The sequence below is a fragment of the Schistocerca nitens genome, chromosome 10, assembly GCF_023898315.1.
Source record: "Schistocerca nitens isolate TAMUIC-IGC-003100 chromosome 10, iqSchNite1.1, whole genome shotgun sequence".
Lineage (NCBI taxonomy): Eukaryota > Metazoa > Arthropoda > Insecta > Orthoptera > Acrididae > Schistocerca > Schistocerca nitens.
The window spans coordinates 35495576-35517536 of record NC_064623.1 but is presented as its reverse complement, the minus strand read 5'-3'; the positions used below and the strand labels follow the sequence as shown (position 1 = coordinate 35517536).

At 45.1% G+C, this 21961-nt stretch overlaps 1 protein-coding gene across 2 annotated transcripts in view; it reads left to right on the top strand.

Annotated features, from left to right (window-relative positions):
• LOC126210627 (uncharacterized) overlaps positions 1-21961 on the top strand; it is a 178345-nt gene that overhangs the window by 11412 nt on the left and 144972 nt on the right. For both annotated transcript variants that reach the window (XM_049939928.1, XM_049939927.1), the window contains exons 2-3: positions 1931-2168; positions 11880-12052. In XM_049939928.1, coding sequence (XP_049795885.1) covers positions 1931-2168; positions 11880-12052 — 411 coding nt within the window. The remainder of the gene's footprint in view (positions 1-1930; positions 2169-11879; positions 12053-21961) is intronic.

Below are 21961 nucleotides of genomic sequence, written 5' to 3'. Positions count from 1 at the left end.
CATTAACATTAAGTGCAACATTTTCAGAGGTAGTAACAGGTTCCACGACAGCCGCCGGCTCTGTTGTATTACTGGCTGGCAACAAATCGTTGAGTGTTACTTTCCGGCGTTGCGTAAGGTTATTTGTTAGCACAAAAACACGGCGAGGGCAGTCCTGACGGAGGTGACCAGACTCGTTACATACATGACATGTAGGGGTTTGCCCTGAGTACATAACATGCGCCTTGTGCCCGTCAACAAAGATGTGGGAGGGAATGTTTGCCTTCACTTCCATCTCCACGGAGCGAATGCCGTTAAAGCACTGCAGTTTGAAATGCGAAGCCCACCTTTCGTTGACTATTTGCCTGACAACCCCATACTTTGAAAGGGCATCTTTAATTTTCGAGTTGTCTACTTCTATGGGAATATTCAAAACCCTAACATTCCTAATTATAGACTCGGAATTCCGGAGTTTGACAGTACTTTTAGTACCATCACGGTGTATAAATTCCGTTTCATAACCAAATTTTGCCAGAAAGCGGTCTACACTCACGGAATCGTTAAACTTTACAAAAATGCAGTATTCATCAGAGTCTAGCTGCATGGTATGAACAGATTCAGAATGAAGGCCAATTACCTCGGTAATCCAGTCGTGTATTTCAAGTGCAGAGGGGTGTACTCGACGGGTGTACTTGTCGGAGGTGAAAATCACGGTTGGCCGTCGTACATTATAATGGCACGGCAGCCTCCGATACGTAGATAGGAAGGCACGTGTTTCTGCAACTCGATGCGGACCTGTCGAACACCGTTTAAAACTGGATAGGTTTGATACCCATCATTCGGCAACATGTTCCAGAACGTTGCCATAGCGACGGAGCGCCTCGATGACGACGTCTGCAGGTAGTTCGAACGGCAGTTCGAAGATCCTTATCGTCCGTGTGCCGAGACCTGCGTGATCGACGGTAACGGGTCCGACGTTGCCGTCGGAATGACAGAAGCGCAGTCCCCGTTTTGCCTCTCGAAGCACTTTGTCGCACGCCGCATCGTTGATCATTTTGACGCAGACGGTACTGGTAACTATGGACAAGTGGATACCAATTAGATCCGTTGGTGGTATTTTAACTTCATCGCGAATAAATCGTTCTACCTCCGGGGCCTTGGGTCGGGCGAAGTCGGAACAAAAGTTGAAACGTAATGTCTTCTTCCGATAGTTGTGCGCCATGGTGGTCTAGAAGGGAAAACGGCACTTACAGCGGCCGAAGTGAACACAAACACACCGTGCGCGCCTCGCCCGCAGCGCTCTGGCGCGTGACCGCCTCGCAGCACTGCCGGCGGCGGACTATCCATCTGAGCTACCCGAGCACGACTCACACCCGGTCCTCACAGCTTTACTTCTGCCAGTACCTCGTCTCCTACCTTCCAAACTTTACAGCAGCTCTCCTGCGAATCTTGCAGAACCAGCACTCCTGAAAGAAAGGATACTGCGGAGACATGGCTTAGCCACAGCCTGGGGGATGTTTCCAGAATGAGATTTTCACTCTGCAGCGGAGTGTGCGCCGATATAAAATTTCCTGGCAGGTTAAAATTGTGAGTTCGAGTCTCGGTCGGGCACACAGTTTTAAGTTGCCAGGAAGTTTCGTATCAGCGCACACTCCGCTGCAGAGTGAAAATGTCATTCTGGAAGTTGCTTCATGCACGACACGGAGTGCTATTTATCTGGCTGCTTGAAGAAATTTGCGTACTTGTAATTAAATTATTTAAGTAATTACACTAATATTTTCCAGCTCCGTTTTATTTTGTAAATGGTTAGGAAGGGCTTGGGCTGGTGGAGACCCTGAATTTCTGAATTTTTATCATTATTTGTGTGAGAAAAGCAGCTAGAAATGCAAGTAACGCATATGGCTCGACGAGAAACGTCGTAAAGATAGTAATACGTTACAACGTTTCGCAGGACACACAGACGTGTTGATGGCCGTCAAGACCCTGCAGTATCGGTCCATCGCGGTGCGTGCGATGCTTCGCCTAATAACAAGCTGGACGCTGGGACCCTGGAGCCTCGGGTACAAGGGGTGCGACGACGGCCTGGCTGCTCTCGCCGGCCTCACTGACACCACCGACAGCTACCAGCTCACCATGGACCTCGCGTGCTTCGTCGCTGCCGACTGCATCGACTCCTGCTCTGCGTCGGGGTACGTACGCCACTGAAAGCCCCAACCACCAATCTTACGTCTACTACTCTTATACTGTTCTTACATTTGTTCTTACACTGCCATTCACTTTTCCTATACCTCGAGACAACATTCCATTAGAACTACTGACGGCCTTGGGAGAGCCAGTCATGTCAAAACTCTACCATCTGGTGAGCAAGATGTATGAGACAGGCAACATTCCCTAAGACTTCAATAAGAATATAATATTTCCAATCCCAAAGAAAGCAGGTGTTAACAGATGTCAAAATTAGCGAACTATCAGTTTAATAAGTCACAGCTGCAAAATGCTAACGCGAATTCTTTATAGACGAATGGAAAAACTCGTAGAAGTCGACCTCGGGGAAGATCGAATTGGAATCCGTAGAAATGTCGGATCACGTGAGGCAATACTGACCTTACGACTTATCTTAGAAGAAAGATTAAGGAAAGGCAAACCTACGTTTCCAGCATTTGTAGACTTTGGGAAAGCTTTTGACAATGTTGACTGGAATACTCTCTTTCAAATTCTGAAGGTGGCAGGGGTAAAATACAGGGAGCGAAAGGCTATTTACAATTTGTACAGAAACCAGATGGCAATTGTAAGAGTCGAGGGGCACGAAAGGCAAACAGTGCTTGGGAACGGAGTGAGACAGGGTATTAGCCTCTCCCCGATGTTATTCAATCTGTATATTGAGCAAGCAGTAAAGGAAACAAAAGAAAAGTTCGGAGTAGGCAATAAAAACCACGGAGAAGAAATAAAAACTTTGAGGTTCGCCGACGACATTGCAATTCTATCAGAGACAGCAAAGGACTTGGAAGAGCAGTTGAACGGAATGGACAGTGCCTTGAAGGGAGGGTATAAGATGAACGTTAACAAAACCAAAACGAGGATAATGGAATGTAATCGAATTAAGTCGGGTGATGCTGAGGGAATTAGATTAGGAAATGAGACACTTAAAGTAGTAAAGGAGTTTTGCTATTTGGGGAGCAAAATAACCGATGATGGTCGAAGTAGAGATGATAATGTAGACTGGCAATGGCAATGAAAGCGTTTCTGAAGAAGAGAAATTTGTTAACATCGAGTATAGATTTAAGTGTCAGGTAGTGAAACATGGACGATAAATAGTTTGGACAAGAAGAGAATAGAAGCTTTCGAAATGTGGTGCTACAGAAGAATGCTGAAGATTAGATGGGTAGATCACGTTACCCTCCAAACTGCACTCCAATGCTAAATTTGTGATCTCTTGATGCCTCGGAAGATGCCCTACCAACCGGTCCCTTCTTCTTGTCAAGTTGTGCCACAAACTCCTCTTCTCCCCTATTGTATTCAATACCTCCTCATTAGTAACGTGATCTACCCATCTAATCTTCAGCATTCTTCTGTAGCACCACATTTCGAAAGCTTCTATTCTCTTCCTGTCCAAACTATTTATCGTCCATGTTTCACTTCCTGACACTTAAATCTGTACTCGATGTTAACAAATCTCTCTTCTTCAGAAACGCTTTCCTTGCCATTGCCAGTCTACATTTTATATCCTCTCTACTTCGGCCATCATCAGTTATTTTGCTCCCCAAATAGCAAAACTCCTTAACTACTTTAAGTGTCTCATTTCCTAATCTAATTCCCTCAGCATCACCCGACTTAATTCGACTAGATTCCATTATCCTCGTTTTGCTTTTGTTGATGTTCATCTTATATCCTCCTTTCAAGGCACTGTCCATTCCGTTCAACTGCTCTTCCAAGTCCTTTGCCGTCTCTGACAGAATTACAATGTCATCGGCGAACCTCAAGTTTTTTATTTCTCTCCATGGATTTTAATACCTACTCCGAATTTTTCTTTTGTTTCCTTTACTGCTTGCTCAATATACAGATTGAATAACATCGGGGAGAGGCTACAACCCTGTCTTACTCCCTTCTCAACCACTGCTTCCCTTTCATGTCCCTCGACTCTTATAACTGCCATCTGGTTTCTGTACAAATTGTAAATAGCCTTTCGCTCCCTTTATTTTACCCCTGCCACCATTAGAATTCGAAAGAGAGTATTCCAGTCAACATTGTCAAAAGCTTTCTCTAAGTCTACAAATGCTAGAAACGTAGGTTTGCCTTTCCTTAATCTTTCTTCTAAGATAAGTCGTGAGGTCAGTATTGCCTCACGTGTTCCAGTGCTTCTACGGAATCCAAACTGATCTTCCCTGAGGTCGGCTTCTACTAGTTTTTCCATTCGTCTGTAAAGAATTCGTGTTAGTATTTTGCAGTTGTGGCTTATTAAACTGATTGTTCGGTAATTTTTACATCTGTCAACACCTGCTTTCTTTGGGATTGGAATTATTATATTCTTCTTGAAGTCTGAGGGTATTTCGCCTGTTTCATACATATTGCTCACCAGATGGTAGAGTTTTGTCAGGACGGGCTCTCCCAAGGCCGCCAGTAGTTCCAATGGAATATTGTCTACTCCGGGGGCCTTATTTCGACTCAGGTCTTTCAGTACTCTCTCAAACCCTTCACGCAGTATCGCATCTCCCATTTCATCTTCATCTACATCCTTTCCCATTTCCATAATATTGTCCTCAAGTACATCGCCCTTGTATAGACCCTCTATATACTCCTTCCACCTTTCTGCTTCCCTTCTTTGTTTAGAACTGGGTTTTCATCTGAGCTCTTGATGTTCGTACAAGTGGTTCTCTTATCTCCAAAGGTCTCTTTAATTTTCCTGTAGGCAGTATCTATCTTACCCCTAGTGAGATAAGCCTCTACATCCTTACATTTGTCCTCTAGCCATCCCTGCTTAGCCATTTTGCACTTCCTGTCGATCTCATTTTTGAGACTGTATTCCTTTTTGCCTGCTTCATTTACTGCATTTTTATATTTTCTCCTTTCATCAATTAAATTCAATATTTCTTCTGTTACCCAAGGATTTCTGCTAGCCCTCGTCTTTTTACCTACTTGATCCTCTGCTGCCTTTACTACTGCATCTCTCAAAGCTACCCACTCTTCTTCTACTGTATATCTTTCCCCCATTCCTGTCAATTGTTCCCTAATGCTCTCCCTGAAACTCTGTACAACCTCTGGTTCTTTCAGTTTATCCAGGTCCCATCTCCTTAAATTCCCACCTTTTTGCAGTTTCTTCAGTTTTAGTCATAACCAATAGATTGTGGTCAGAGTCCACATCTGCCCCTGGAAATGTCTTACAATTTAAAACCTGGTTCCTAAATCTCTGTCTTACCATTATATAATCTATCTGATACCTTTTAGTATCTCCAGGGTTCTTCCATGTATAAAACCTTCTTTCGAGATTCTTAAATCAAGTGTTAGCTATGATGATGTTGTGCTCTGTGCAATATTCTACCAGGCGGCTACCTCTTTCATTTCTTAGCCCCAATCCATATTCACCTACATGTATTTACCTTGTATTCACCTTAATAGTGTCATAATATATATATCAGTTCATGACATCCAGTCTTAAAAATTTACTGTCTCTGATGGACACACGTCCAGATCGTCTGCTCTCAAAATACCAGCCATAGACTGCACACAGCACAGCCAGTGATTTTCATACAGAGCGCTACGTGGCGTTACCAATATAAAAACCTAAACAGCCTACTGACACCTAAACAGCCTACTTACACACAGAGCCGAGTAGTGCCCTAATCTTAGAAGCTGGAAGGAACACACTATAATGTGTGTGCTTAAATGAGGGACACAGTATGAAATTTGATGAAACTGTCGTAGTTGTCAACATTTCCAGTTTTTGGAACAGTGTCTATAAAGAGGCGATTAAAAATAAGGTTGGCGGATAATTTAATCAACAGTCACTATGGGTTCCCTGTTAGCAAGACGTGGAATCCTGTATAGTCTCGCATCGAAATTGAACCTTCTTCGGTGCAGCCCTGAGTGCGATATATCGCTGCCAGCAGTGTTCCACTAAGGGAGGCGCCACCTCCCTGTATTGGAGGGTAACAACCGTGATGGGCGGCGCATGCGCCGTGTACTGAACGGTGGCCTATATAGGACGTCGATTTGCAGCATGGCGTCAGTTCTCAGCGGGACTCATCAGCAGAAGCAGCAATCTCCTGAAGATGGCGACCAGTTAGAGGGCCGAAATATCGAGTCAAGTTGGTTTTAGGATCCGGCAGCAAACCCGAAGAGACTTTCAAGACTTATTACCCCTGGAAAGCCTACATAATCAGAACTGACTCTAGCCGTGATGATATCAATTCGCGCAAGGAAGAGCATCCAACAGGTTTCAGATACGCTACAGCCAGCTGAGGCCGTTCCCTGATGTTTTGAACCCTTAGAGGCACCGAACTGCAGGGGCGTTGAGTGGTATGTTTCAGCCGCTTTTCCAATTACTCCCAGAGATCGTCGATGGCATTAGATCAGGTGATACTGTATGTCAGTCGAGGTGAGATAGTGTACTTGAGTGCTTGTCAAACCGGCAACGTAGTCCGCTTTTCTCATCTTGCAAAATGGGACGCCATATCTCCCACGGGAAAGTGCTTGAGAAGCAATAATTGTGACCTGGTAGTCAAGGGAAGGCAGGATTCTTTTACGATTGTGGACGGGGCATAATCAGTCATTATTGGTTGCCCTTTACAGTTGCACACAATCTGTTTTAAATCAGTAATTCCCGGGTCAACAATAAATTAAAAAATACCACACATAATTAATGAAAGAATAAACAACAGTGTAAATAATAGTGTTTTCAGTGAGTTACAATTTATCAAATCACCATTAAATACAGATAAAACAGATAATGATTTAAAAGCAAGCCCCTATGATCTGCACAGAAGGCCTTACTCGCAAGGAATGGCAACAAATTAAGAATTGTTTAAAACTCGCTGCAACTTGCAAATTACAGGTATTGAAATATTAAAGGCAAGTCGCCACAAAAACAGCAGACGGCATCAGACGCCAAGAATGGCAGTAAATAAGTTTTTAAAGGCTTACTGCGTAAATACAAATACCAAATTAGAATTTTAAAGCAAATAACCACAATCACGGCTGAATGCCTTACACGCTAGGAACGGCAATAATACAAAAAAATTGAAACCTGCTGTAAAACAGCAAATAGCAAAAGTTAATTAAAAAAACAAGCAACTGATCCAGACGGTGCTCCAGGAATCAACCTCTGAGGAGGTCCGGCAACAAACACTTTCGCGAGCGATAAGATAGCCAGAAAAGAGTTGCATGCACTTTACGAGATGGTAACTCAGACTAGTGGCAGTCTAACGAATGACTAATGATAATCTGCTGAAGCTATCTGACGTCCGATAAACCAAATGCAACGATGGAACAATACGCCAAAGCCGGAACCGGCGGTGTGCACTACGACGAGAATAGTGTGTTTAGAGCGCCCAGAACGAGAAAGGAATCACTACCACCAGCGTAGAAGAATCACCAACCGCCCTACACTCAAGAAAGCTGTCATAGCTACACGCCTTACCGGACAGCAGCAGCAAGGCGAGGAAATGTTCACTGCCGTTACATACACTAACCCGCTGGGCAGGTAACTAGGGCTTTAGAGGCCACCACGCAAGAAAAATTACCGTTGGTTGAACAAATTGTAAGAGGTTGAACGCAGTAAATAGTAATAAGAAGTCGAGGAAAGCTAATCAGATCCGCCTTCCCCAAGCACTCCACTCGCTGCTCCTCGTCTCGCCGACGCTACGAGCAGCATCATGAACCCAAGTCACTGGAGAATCGCGAGATGTCACAATGGTGGAGGTTTCTCTACTTGGAATGAAATGCACTCATCTTAAAGCTTGCTCGACCCGGTTTACGACGTCGTGCACTCTGGTGACCACAACCCTTCCATCCGGCAGTCTACATCTACATCTACATTTATACTCCGCAAGCCACCCAACTGTGTGTGATGATTTCTTAAGCCAAATTGTTACGGGCGATGGAACGTGGGTGGCCTACGTCACACCAGAATCAAAGCAACAGTCCATGGAAGTTGAGCAAGGGCATCGTTTTGCTGCAAGACAATGCCCGTCCGCTCGTGGCGAATCCGACCAAAGGTCACATCTTTTCGATGGGAAACTGTAGATCATCCTCCGTACAGCCCCGATCTTGCGCCCAGTGACTACCATCTGTTCCTGCACTTGAAGAAACACCTGGGCGGTCAGCGTCTTCAAGACGATGACGAAGTCAAAACAGTGGTGATGCAGTGGTTAACAAGTCAGGCGGCAGACTTCTATGAGGAGGGTATTCAAAAACTCAATATTGACGGAAATTGTGTAGAAAAGTAGATTAAGGTACAGGGTTTCATGTAGAAATAAAATTATTGAGATATCGTAGCACGTCTTTTTTTTAAATTTCAAAACGGTACTTACTTAAAAAACACGCCTCGTAGGATGGCGCAAAGTCCGGACTGTATGGAGGATGATCGACGAAAGCGAACTCGAGGCGCTGGATCGCTTCAGCGTTCATGTGTGGTCTGTTAGGAGAGGTTGCCCTGTGTCTGGACGATCTCTTAGGATTCGAAACACGATTACAGCACTCTGTTTCTCACGCACTGATAAAGTTACGTCACACACCGCCGTCTTACACACTACAGTTGTGAGCCCTCTAGCGTCAGAGGGCTGCAAATATGTGGACGTGAAGCGCAAAGATGAAGAATGTTTTATTTTCAAAGCGTTGAGAGTTTCACACTAACAATCCGGAGGCATCACTTCTAAGCATGCTGCAACGTCGTGTTTACGTGCAAACCGGTGACAAGTGAAACAATAAGTGCAGAAGGTTTGCAAGATATTACTGATCAACAGTGTAACCCAAAGGGCACAGTATTTACTCAAAAATTTTGTACAAGTGTATCATATTCACAAGTCAGAAAATACATTACACAATACCTTTCTAATTGACTTAGGTGCAAACAAGAATTTCTTATAACTTCTCTACTAACTCTAAGCTCTTCAATAATAAAAGGTAAAATCAGTTTCATTTAACGAGGACACTTGAAAAATAAAGGTGAAATAAGTTTCTTTTGAACAGGATACACAAGTAAAAAAAAATATATTACGCAAATCCTTTCTGATTGAATTACTTGCAAACAAGAACTTCTCATAACTTCTATACTAACTGTAACAACTTCAATAATAAAAGGTAAAATCAGTTTCATTTGACAAAGGGCACTTGAATAATAAAGGTGAAGTAAGTTTCTTTTAAATAGGTCACTTGGGCAATCGCAATAGGACAATTCACATAATTTCCGATTTCCGCTTCCCATCAAGTATTTATCTTTAACATGTACATAGGTTCAACTCCCGCTGCACATAAGGTATAATTCAGAACACTAGTCTCCTTCCTTTATGGTTTTGAAGGTAAATGCACTACTGGCCCTTAAAATTGCTACACCAAGAAGAAATGCAGATGATAAACGGGCATACATAGGACCAATATATTATACTAGAAGTGAAATGTGATTACATTTTCTCGCAATTTGGTTGCATAGATCCTGAGAAATCAGTACCCAGAACAACCACCTCTGGCCGTAATAACGGCCTTGATACGTCTGGACATTGAGTCAAACAGAGTTTGGATGGCGTGTACAGGTACAGCTGCCCATGCAGTTTCAACACGGTACCACAGTTCATCAAGAGTAGTGACTGGCGTTTTCCGACGAGCCAGTTTCTAGGCCTCCATTGACCAACCGTTTTCAATTGGTGAGAGATCTGGAGAATGTGCTGGCCAGGGCAGCAGTCGAACATTTTCTGCATCCAGAAAGGCCCTTACAGGACATGCAACATGCGGTCGTGCATTATCCTGCTGAAATGTAGGGATTTACAGGATCGAATGAAGGGTAGAGCCACGGGTCGTAACACATCTGAAATGTAACGTCCACTGTTCAAAGTGCCGTCAATGCGAACAAGAGGTGAGCGAGACGTGTAACCAATGGCACCCTATACCAACACGCCGGGTGATACGCCAGTATGGCGATGACGAATACACGCTTCCAATGTGCGTTCACCGCGATGTCGCCAAACACGGATGCGACCATCATGATTCCGTAAACAGACATTTTGCCATTCGTGCACCCAGGTTCGTCGTTGAGTACACCATCGCAGGCGCTCCTGTCTGTGATGCAGCGTCCAGGGTAGCCGCAGCAATGGTCTCCGAGCTGATAGTCCATGCTGCTGCAAAGGTCGTCGAACTTTCGTGTAGGTGGTTGTTTTCTTGCCAACGTCCCCATCTGTTGACTCAGGCATCGAGACGTGGCTGCACGATCCGTTACAGCAATGCGGATAAGATGCCCGTAATCTCGGCTGCTAGTGATACGAGGCCGTTGGGATCCAGCACGGCGTTCCGTATTACCCTCCTGAACCCACCGATTCCATATTTTGCTAACAGTCATTCGATCTCGACCAACGCGAGCAGCAATGTCGTGATATGATAAATCGCAATCGTAATAGGCTACAATAAGACCTTTATCAAAGTCGGAAACGTGATGGTACGCATTTCTCCTCCTTACACGAGACATCACAACAACGTTTCACCAGGCAACGCCGGTCAACTGCTGTTTGTGTATGAGAAGTCGGTTGGAAACTTTTCTCATGGCAGCACGTTATAGGTGTCGCCACCGGCACCAACCTTGTGTGAATACTCTGAAAAGCTAATCATTTGCATATCACAGCATCTTCTCCTGTCGGTTAAATTTCGCGTCTGTAGCACGTCATCTTCGTGGTGTAGCAATTTTAATGGCCAGTAGTGTATATAAGGAGTATAGCAAATGGAACAGGCGCCTTGGCGTCCCAATGCAGAGGAAACTTAACTGAATGCAAGATCCCCACTCACTGCCACCCGAAGAACTCAGTGGCCCCCGTATCGGTTGCCATTTTCCCCGCGGCCAAAAGAACCTCTCGTTCCCTCTGGTATTGGTCGGCCAAGGCGTCGTGCTCTGGACATCGATTTAAACATGGACTAGGTGGCCGCTGCAGTGCTGAAACAGAATAGCACAAACACACAGCCACAGTGAAAAGAAACAATGTTAACAGCCCCCAGAATATATTAAGATAAAATTCTGCAAAGAGAGATCACATCAAGACAAAGGCAAATTAAAAATGGTTAAGAGCATTATCTGTAGGCTTCAAATTTCAAAATACGTAAAACTGCCCCAGCACAAACAGGCTAGTTTTAAAAGGGCAACGATGAGACAAAGCATAATATTATTACACCAGTACGTCGCAATTCCAATACAATATTGACACTCATAAGAAAGAAGCTAGTGAAAACACGGGTAAGTCCGATTGCAAAACTAGAAAGCTTGAATGTCTACTTCTTCAATAGACAGCTGCGTGGTACATAGTTCAACTCCAATAGCCAAAATGAATAACATATTGCTCAGCGTCCTGTGTAGAAGACCATGAGCCAGTCACGCCTCAAGAACTTGCAATAACAGGCCCGCTTCCGCATTCCGAGCCACATACACCGGTCAAATCCAGCTAACTCCACGCAAACAATAGTTTCACTCTCTGAGCAGCGACACGTACCGGCTGTTCCGAAGGCAAAACCCAGTCTGCCCGCCACCCCACCAGCACCACCACCGGCCAAAAAGGCAAAGATAAGCAACGCCAGAGGGAAACAATCGATCCGGGTGAATCGAACGGAGAAAGCAACTGGCACCGGCGCCTCCCCACGTATCACATCCCCTCTTACAATCAAATTTCAGGATTTCATTTGTTACACCAGCTGACTGCGTTTTATTTTTAAAGGTCTAACATCACGGAGTGGAACGTGGAAACGCTGACCTCGTACAATCAGAGGGGTCCTGTCCTCTCCAAATTACTGCGCACCCTTCGGCACATCACAAAAGCCATACGCCTAGGCAGAATATGCGCCGGGCGCCAAAAATGGAATTTCCTCGAGCGGCACTTGAACAAAACAGGTGAGATACATGCGATTGCAGTCCTTCTCGGCGTATTCCAGTGATGAATTATTCTCGGGTTATCAGCCGAGTGGTGGCGTCGTCTTGTCGCAACGTTTCAATGAGTTTCGTACCCATCATCTTCTGGCGAAGATGGGAGGGAGTTGACACACTTCCCCAGAAGATGAACGGTACGAAACTCATTGAAACGTTGCCACAAGACAACACCACCACTCGGCTGAAAACCCGAGGAGAATTCATCAGCAAAACAGGTGAGTCTTTATTTGTAAGTAAGTTCTATGGGAATGCAGGTTTTCTCGGTGAATTTCAGTGGCGAAAATTTTCGAGGTATCAGCCGAGTCGCGGCGCCTTCGCACGACGAGCTAGAAATTCGCAATGTGCGAAAACTTCATCTAGTATGGTATCCATGGCCCGCCCGGTTGGCCGTGCGGTATAACGCACGACTTTCCGGGAGGGAAGGAGCGCCTGTTCCCGGCACGAATCCGCCCGGAGGATTTGTGTCGAGGTTTGGTGAACCGGCCAGTCTGTGGATAGTTTTTAGGCGGTTTTCCATCTGCCTCGGAGAATGCGGGCTGGTTCCCCCTATTCCGCGATTGCTGCGCAAACAAGTTATCCGCGTACGCTTACACCACCATTACTCTACCACGGAAACATAGGGGTTACACTCGTCTGGTGTGAGACGTTCCCTGGGGGATCCACCGGGGGCCGAATCGCACAATAACTCTGGGTTCGGTGTGGGGTGGCGGAGGGGGGAAGTGGTCTGCGGTAGTCGTCGTGGGGCTGTGGACCACTGCGGTTGCGGCGGTGACGGAGTCTCTCCGACGTTTCTAGGTCCCCGGTTAACATACAATACAATACATACAATGGTATCCATACATATTATAAAAAACTATGTGTAACTGTACGCATGTACACTAATCAGGCAGAACATTATGACCGTATACTTAATAGCCAGTGAGTCCACATTGTCACGGATAAAAGCCGCAACGCGTCGTGGCATGGATGCAATGATGCCTTGGTAGGTCTCTGGAGGGAGTTGACACACATCTGCACACACAAGTCACCTAATTCCCGTAATTTTCGGGAAAATGGGGAGGGGGGGGGGCGATGAAATCTGACGCCACTTTCAGTCATATCCCAGATGTGTTCTATTGGGTTGAGATCTGGCGAGCTGTGGGACAGAACATCAATTATAACTCGCCACTGTATTCCTCAAACCACTCCATCACACTCCTCGTCTTGTGGCATGGCGCATTATCTTATTGAAAAATGTCACTGGCGTCATGAAGGGGTGTACGTGGTATTTGTTGTATTCTCCAACAGTTTATTGAACGTAACTTCTTCCGAAATACAATAGCTAGCTGTAAAATAGATGTAGGCGTCCGTCGATATAGCCGGAGATGTGGTTCCTCTCGGTCGGCTGGTACTTCGATCGGCGGTGCAGTACAGCGTCTTCGGTGATATCTTCTCCGAGACTCCGCTATAGCGGTTGCCATTAGCAGCTGACGAAGACTGGTCTGCCTTCGACCGGCCGGGCCTATATACTGAGCTGGAGCCAATAGAAACCCGGTTTAGAAATCCGTGGCTGGATATGTCGCGGCGACCTCTGCAAGGAAAGGTTCCTATTAATCGACTCGAATTTCGGCGTGTTTCCTGATGTCTTCGCCTGTTTGGCTATTGGTTTGTTTCCCTCATAGCGTGGCTGTTACGCGGTGCTGCCTGCCATATAGGGGAACCCGATGGCAGACGGTACAGTATTGAACCAGTCTACGATACTTCTTGGCCACCATGGTGCCTTACACGAGCACCATTGGGTGCCCATGTCGATGTTTCCGAGAGCATAATGGAATGGCCACCAACTTGTCTCTGCCCAGCAGTACAGGTGTCAGGAAGGTGTTCCTCTGGTAGACGAAGGATTCGCGCCCTCCTGTCGACATGATGAAGGAGGTATGCCGGCCGGAGTGGCCGTGCGCTACAGTCTGAAACCGGGCGACCGCTACGGTCGCAGGTTCGAATTCTGCCTCAGGCACGGATGTGTGTGATGTCCTTAGGTTAGTTAGGTTTAATTAGTTCTAAGTTCTAGGTGACTGATGACCTCAGAAGTCGCATAGTGCTCCTTGAACCATTTGAAGGAGGTATCGGGGTTCATCAGCCCATGCAAAGCTCTGCCACTGTGCTAACGAACAGTGCCGATGGTCACGAGCCCATTTCGGTCGTAGTTGTCTACGTTGGCACAACTTGACCAGAAGACGGGATCGGTTGGTAGGACATGTTCTGAGGCATCAAGGGATCACCAATTTAGTATTGGAGGGCAGCGTGGAGGGTAAAAATCGTAGAGGGAGACCAAGAGATGAATACACTAAGCAGATTCAGAAGGATGTAAATTGCAGTAGGTACTGGGAGATGAAGAAGCTTGCACAGGATAGAGTAGCATGGAGAGCTGCTTCAAACCAGTCTCAGGACTGAAGACCACAACAACAACAATTGTCTACGTTGTGTTGTTAACATTGGCACATCCATGGGTCGCCGTCTGCGGACGGCCATCGATGGAAGTGGTCGCTGCACTGTACTCTGCCCAGCATGAAAGTCTGATGTTAGTTCCGTCACAGTTCGCCGACTGTTCTGTTTTAGAAGTACGAACAGCCTACGACAGCCGACATCTGTAATGACGGGTGGCAGCCCAACCCGACGACGTCTGGACGTGGTTTCACCTCGGTTTCGACACGTATTGAAGACACTCCCCACAGAAGTGCTCGAAAAGCATACAAGTCGAGCAATTTACGAAATGCTCCTACAGAGACTCCTGCACATCACCATGTGGCCTCGGTCGAACTGAAATAGGTCGGGCACCTTCCCCATTCAACACACAGACAGCAGGCTCACTGATAGTACATGCACCAAGCGTGTGTCTAACTACCAGTCATTCCTCGTCAGGTTGCACTGATACACTACTGGCCATTAAAATTGCTATACCAAGAAAAAATGCAGATGATAAACGGGTATTCATTGGACAAATACGAGGCCTGTTCAGAAAGTAAGCTCCGATTGATTGCCAAATTGAAACCACAGTGAACATCAGAAACGTTTTACTTGTAACAATTAGCTACACCTTTCAGCTACTTCTCTACGTAGTCGCCGTTCTGACTTAGACTTTTGTCATAGCGATGTACCAACTTTTCAATAGCCTCATCATAGAAGGCAGCCGCCAGTGCTTTCCGCCAATTCTCCACGCTGGCCTACACCTCGTTGTCTGTGTCAAAATGTTGTCTTCAACGACAGCGGTTCATGTGACCAGAGATGAAACTCAGGGGGAGACAATTGCGGACTGTATTGTGGGTAATCTCACATTTCCATTTGAAAACGATGCAGGAGCATCTTCATTGCCCCTGCAGAATGCGGCTGAGAATTGTCTTGAAGAAGAAACAGCACGACAGTTATGTAATGTTAGCTGCATAGCTTCAGGCGAAATTTCTCACCAGGCCCTCGTACTTGGCGGCAGACACTATTTTCTAGACATCTTTACGCACTCACTGCGAGCTCAGAAATGAGAAGAGCGACGTGATGCTAACTGGGGTTATACTAGAGACACTACCCAACACATCTGTGCAAAGCTTTATCGGATTTTCATAGTCGTTTCCATTTCGCGACCGATCGGAGCTTACTTTCTGAACGCCTCTCGTATATTATACAAGAACTGACATGTGATTACATTTTCACGCAATTTGGGTGCATATATCCTGAGAAGTCAGTACCCAGAACAACCACCTCTGGCCGTAATAACGGCCTTGATACGCCTGGGCATTGAGTCAAACAGAGCTTGGATGGCGTGTACAGACAGGTACAGCTGCCCATGCAGCTTCAACACGATACCACAGTTCGTCAAGGGTAGTGACTGGCGTATTGTACCGAGCCAGTTGCTCGGCCACCATTGACCAAACGTTTCCAATTGGTGAGAGATCTGGAGTATGTGCTGGCCAGGGTAGCAGTCGAACATTTTCTGTATTCAGAAAGGCCCTTACAGGATCTGGAATATGTGGTCGTGCATTATCCTACTGAAATTGAGGGTTTCGCAGGGATCGAATGAAGGGTAGAGCCACGGGTCGTAACACATCTGAAATGGAACGTCCACTGTTCAAAGTGCCGTCAATGCGAACAAGAGGTAACCGAGACGTGTAACCAATGGCACCCCATACCATCACGCCGGGTGATATGCCAGTATGGCGATGAAGGAGGTATCGGGGTTCATCAGCCCATGCAAACCTCTGCCACTGTGCTAACGAACAGTGCCGATGGCCACGAGCCCATTTCACGCTTCCAACGTGCATTCACCGCGATGTCGCTAAACACGGATGCGACCATCATTATGCTGTAAACAGAACCTGAATTCATCCGAAAAAATGACGTTTTGCCGTTCGTGCACCTAGGTTCGTCTTTGAGTACACCATCGCAGCGCTCTTGTCTGTGATGCAGCGTCAAGGGTAACCGCAGCCGTGGACTCCGAGCTGATAGTCCATGCTGCTGCAAACGTCGTCGAACTGTTCGTGCAGATGGTTGTTGTCTTGCAAACGTCCCCGTCTGTTGACTCAGGGCTCGAGACGTGGCTGCACGATCCGTTACAGCCATGCGGATAAGATGCCTGTCATCTCGACTGCTAGTTATACGAGGTCGTTGGAATCCAGCAAGGCCATCTGTATTAACCTCCTGAACCCATATTCTGCTAACAGTCATTGGATCTCGACCAACGCGAGCAGCAATGTCGCGAAACGATAAACCGCAATCGCGGTAGGCTACAATCCAACCTTTGTCAAAGTCGGAACCGTGATGGTATGCATTTCTCCTCCTTACACGAGGCATCACAACAACGTTTCACCAGGCAACGCCGATCAACTGCTGTTTGTGTATGAGAAATCGGTTGGAAACTTTCCTCATGTCAGTACGTTGTAAGTGTCGCCACCGGCGCCAAACTTGCGTGAATGCTCTGAAAAGTTAATCATTTGCATATCACAACATCTTCTTCCTGTCGGTTAAATTTCGCGTCTGTAGCACGTCATCTTCGTGGTGTAGCAATTTTAATGCTCAGTAGTGTATATTCTTGAAGGGAATGGCGGACCCATTTTCGAACAGGCGATGAGTTCGTTTGAGCCAAGGGTAATTCCTTTCTTATACTGTGGTTGCGTTCTTTATTTTTGTTAGGGTTTGAGCTTTTTACCTTATATTAATTTTAGTTCCCGTTATTTTGGCTGTGAGGTGGAATTTGGATCCATACTGTGGAAAAACCTCCCTATAAACTTCAGTAGGGTTATTTGTATGTTAAACTAATCTATATTAATCTTCTTGCAAATTTTGATCCTGTAATTCCTGCGGCATAACTTGTACTTGCTGGGTTCTGTCATAGTTGTGCAGTAGCACTTGGTGGGAACGAATATTTATGTTTTGGAAAATTAAGCTGCATCAGTGGTTGTTTTAACGAGTGCGTTGTTTTTGATTCTGTTGTTAATCTAGATTCTCCGTATTTTGCTGTCACTTATATCAGTCTCTCCTCTAGTAGCTGTACATATGGTACATGGTATAGATATCTTCTATTGGCTCTTGGACTGGTATTTATCGCTGTTTGTATCATTATGTTAAATATTTTTGGTGTGTGAACGTTTGAAAAAAAAGGGCTCCAAGCACTATGGGACTTAACATCTGAGGTCATCAGTCCCCTAGAACTTAGAACTACTTAAACCTAACTAACGTAAGGACATCACACACATCCATGCCCGAGGCAGCATTCGAACCTGCGACAGCAGCAGCAGCGCGGTTCCAGACTGAAGCGCCTAGAACCGCTCGGCCACAGTGGCCGGTTTGAACGTTTCATATCATCCATATTGGTGCAGCATGTTCCAGGGTTGGAATTATAAAACTGCGGTAGACATAAAGTAGATGTGGGGCTGTTGCTCCATGATTTTTTTTTTATCAATTTTAAGAGTCCTAATCGTTTTCTTTCTTAGATTATTGGTTCTGTAATAGCTTGTCATCACGGTGGAATCAAATGTTAGTCCACGTTATTTTACGTCTTTTTTCGGTTCTATGGATGCTTTACAGCTTATTTCTCTGTGGTTCGTCACTTTATAAACTACATTTTCACCTCTAACCGGATTTTAAGTGCATATTTGACACGTACATGAGAGGTAACTATGAACCTCAGTATCTCGTGAACGGATAAAGAAATCAGTAAAATTTTTGGAGATCGGGATCTTAGGAATACATCGTAAGAATTTCAGCCATTTACTTGGAATCCGCGGCTCGGTTTTGGTACGAAGGAATGGGATAGGAAAAGGTTTATTTCGGGGGATGGGGGGTGGTTCCTAAGGGAACGCCCATGAACTAATTGTGTTTCCAAAAGGCACTTAAGACTCACCGTAGGCATCAAATGCAAAAAGACTCAACTGAGTCGCTCCGATTGCCTAAGCAGGAGGAAATTTGTAACATTGATACTTTGGCCCCATACTGTTGGATAGCGACACTAAGAAGAGCATTCTGTGGGGTATACAAATGGTCCCCAGCCCAAGGAATATCCAAAACACTTGACCCTACGTTTCTGTCAGCAATAGAACCCGAGGTATAAGCCCCGGAAGAATCCCGTTTTTATGTGCGACGTTTTGTAATATATCAGGTAGCGCATGCTTCCCGCACGCATTCCGATATGGGCGACGGCGTTGCTGCTGCGTGTACGCAACGTAGCGAGACTCCTATGCAGGTATATAAGCACCGACATGTAGGCAAGGGATTAGTATGGCATTCGCGTCTTCCCTCCGTGCGTGTACTATGGAGACGTTACTACCAACTGTGTCCGTGCAGTACCAACGTGCTGTTATTCTTCTCTTGGATGCCGAAGGACGAATACCGGGAGGCATCCATTGGAGAATGAAGAATGTGTGCGGTTAAGGCGAAACGGCCGGGGAAACTTCGACAGAGGATCCTACTGCTTCATGACAGCGCACGTCCCCATATCGCGAATGTCGTAGCGCAGAGGTTACCTTTACTCGCTCTATAGACGAGATCACTTGTATTGTGTCTCACTGTTTAGAGGCACAAAACGCGCGGGCGTTTTCAGCTCGTTACTAAACGCAAATATGTAGGAGGCCGAGTTGATAGGAGCTGAAGGAGTCCAGGTTGCAATAATAAGCGGTTCGGCGCACTGTTAGAGAGAAGGATTACTATTCAGGAAACACGTAGAACAATGAAATTATTTATCTTCCGTAGTTTGTAGGACTGCAGCTGCGGCTATGAACTGACAGTTTTATAACATGGAATACCATGAACTAATACAACATATTCTCATGGACTAAGCCTGATAGGCCCTCCTCAGAGAATCAATGCAAACATTACAGAACAGGCTGAGGGCCGATTATGAAAGTGCGTCTGCCTAGGTTGAAGTCTAGCGAAGAAGTGAACGAGGCACACTCCAGTTCGGCCGAGCTGCACAGCCCGCTAGAGTGCGCTGTGCTCGGCAGACGAGGGGCTGCCGACCTTGCGTTGGCGCGGCGTTGTGGTAGTATATGCGGCAATGATACTACAACTTTCAATATCACCAGAATTCATTCAGAGCATGTTCACCAAAGTTGGAATCTCTCTTTTTCAGTCTCCATATGTTTTCGTGTTAAGTCAGTCTAGCAGTTCTATCCTTTCCTGATTGGTCTTCACATACATTGTCACAAAAAAAGTAACATGAAGCAGTATACATTCCACTTTTTTCTAAAGATTGAATCTCGTCTTTAATTCTTGGATGTGAGGTCCGTCAGTTATGCAAAACACCATTTTTTCTCAGTATCCAAACATGTTGCTTCACCACTGAATCATCATCAGTGGCTTTTCGTTTTTATTTATTCTGCAATGTGAACATTTTTGTTAAATGATTATAAAATTATGTGCATCTTTAGTTCAAACAACATATCGTTTCTTTTTGTAAATACCTTTACGTTTGGTGTGCATCAATTTTCTGGATCAATTGTGTGTTAATTACTAGAGGTAGGTTGCCATCTGCTACCAAACGATGTTGATGAGAAAGTTTTCTGCTGGAAGTTAATCTATCTTCTAGAACGTAATTTAGTTTGTCGCAATGTTTCCGCGCCTATATTCGTTTTTACTTACGTTTTCGTGTGCCAAGCACTTCCATTCTCCGCATCATGCTGAGGTGTTGTGATGCACACGTAACTATAACAAGTATTTTCCACAAATAACGTAGTAAAACACTCTTCACTTCAGCAAAACACAGTGTGATTGTGGTTTGTTGTGTGTCCCTGCGCAGTCACTGTTCATTTGTTCACCAGAGAGTTCGGCGCCAAATTTGAATTTTGTTTGCATTTTATCTTTGTGTGTGTGCGTGTGCGTGTGTGTGTGTGTTTTCTGTGCGCTTCTTAGCTGTGTGTGTTCTCTTTTATATGGTATTCATTTTGTGTGTAAATGGTGCGTCTTTGTAGATTTTAGTGTATCACTTTTTTGCGCGCGTGTGTGTGTGTGTGTGTGTGTGTGTGTGTGCGTGTGAGTATTTACAAAAAGAAACGATCTGTTGTTTGAACTAAAGATGCACATAATTTTATATTCATTTAACAAAAATGTTCACATTGCAGAATAAATAAAAACGAAAAGCCACTGATGATGGCACAGTGGTCCCGTAACATGTTTGGGTACTGAGATGGTTCAAATGGCTCTCAGCACTATGGGACTTACCTTCTGAGGTCAGTCCCCTAGAACTTAGAACTACTTAAACCTAACTAACCTAAGGACATCACACACATCCATGCCCGAGGCAGGATTCGAACCTGCGACCGCAGCGGTCGCGCGGTTCCAGACTGTAGCGCCTAGAACCGCTCGGCTACTCCAGCCGGCGGGTACTGAGAGAAAATGGTGTTTTGCATAACTGAAGGACCTCACTTCCAACAATTTTAACAGCAAACACGGCCAATACAAGGAGCTGTAAATCAAAATGATGAATATCTGGTCTTTAAAGTTGAACACAATGCTGAAAGGAGTAGACTGGGTCGGACTTGTATGTGGCACCAGAATAAGATAAGAATATTAATAAATTAAAATGAAACTAGTATACTATAAACGACGAATGTCTCTGATAGGCTCGATAATGCGGATCACTGACTGTGCGCGACCGTAGAGCCAGAGATACTGTTTCTGGTCTGAGAATGTAGTGTTGGAGAGAGCTGGGCGCACACTTGTAGGCAGCTGCGTGTGAGGGAAAGACGATGGGGTGGGCAGCTTCTGTGGTGTGCTGTGTGAAGTCACCAAGAGTTAGATCAATGCAGGTATGTCTATATTGTTGAACGTGGAAGCAGAAGTCTTCATGTATGCGAGGTAAAGATTCTCAATAATTACGATTTCTGTTTTTGCCAGAGCGTTAGTATAGGAGAGTTGGCTGACAATTTGTTATTGTTGAGTAACCCCACGATGTACGTAAACGGTTTTCACAGAAAGTCTACTTAGGTATTTCATTTTTGTAATGCTTTTAAGATTTGTTAACAGAGCTATGTGTAATTTGATGATTTGCATTTACGTTGGATTAATGAAGTTAGATAATACTTGCTGCTTAAATCTCATTGTTTGTGAATCAATTGTGAGTAATGTAACTTCAACTGTCAGATGTTTTTGAAAAGACAAACTTAATTTGGAATATAATTTTGCTGAAAACACTGAGTGCTAGTAATCCATCATAATCATCACCGCCTCCCAGTCCAGGTCATATATTTTTCAAAGAATTTGGAATTTCTTAAATGTTCTAGTTTTTTAGCCAAATGAATTTCATGTGCATTTCAAGTATTATGGCCAGCATTGCACACTGCTGAGCCTGTAGTTAGTATATTTATATTATTTTATGAGAGACCAGAATATACGCGTTCCACCGTTGCTGCTTTA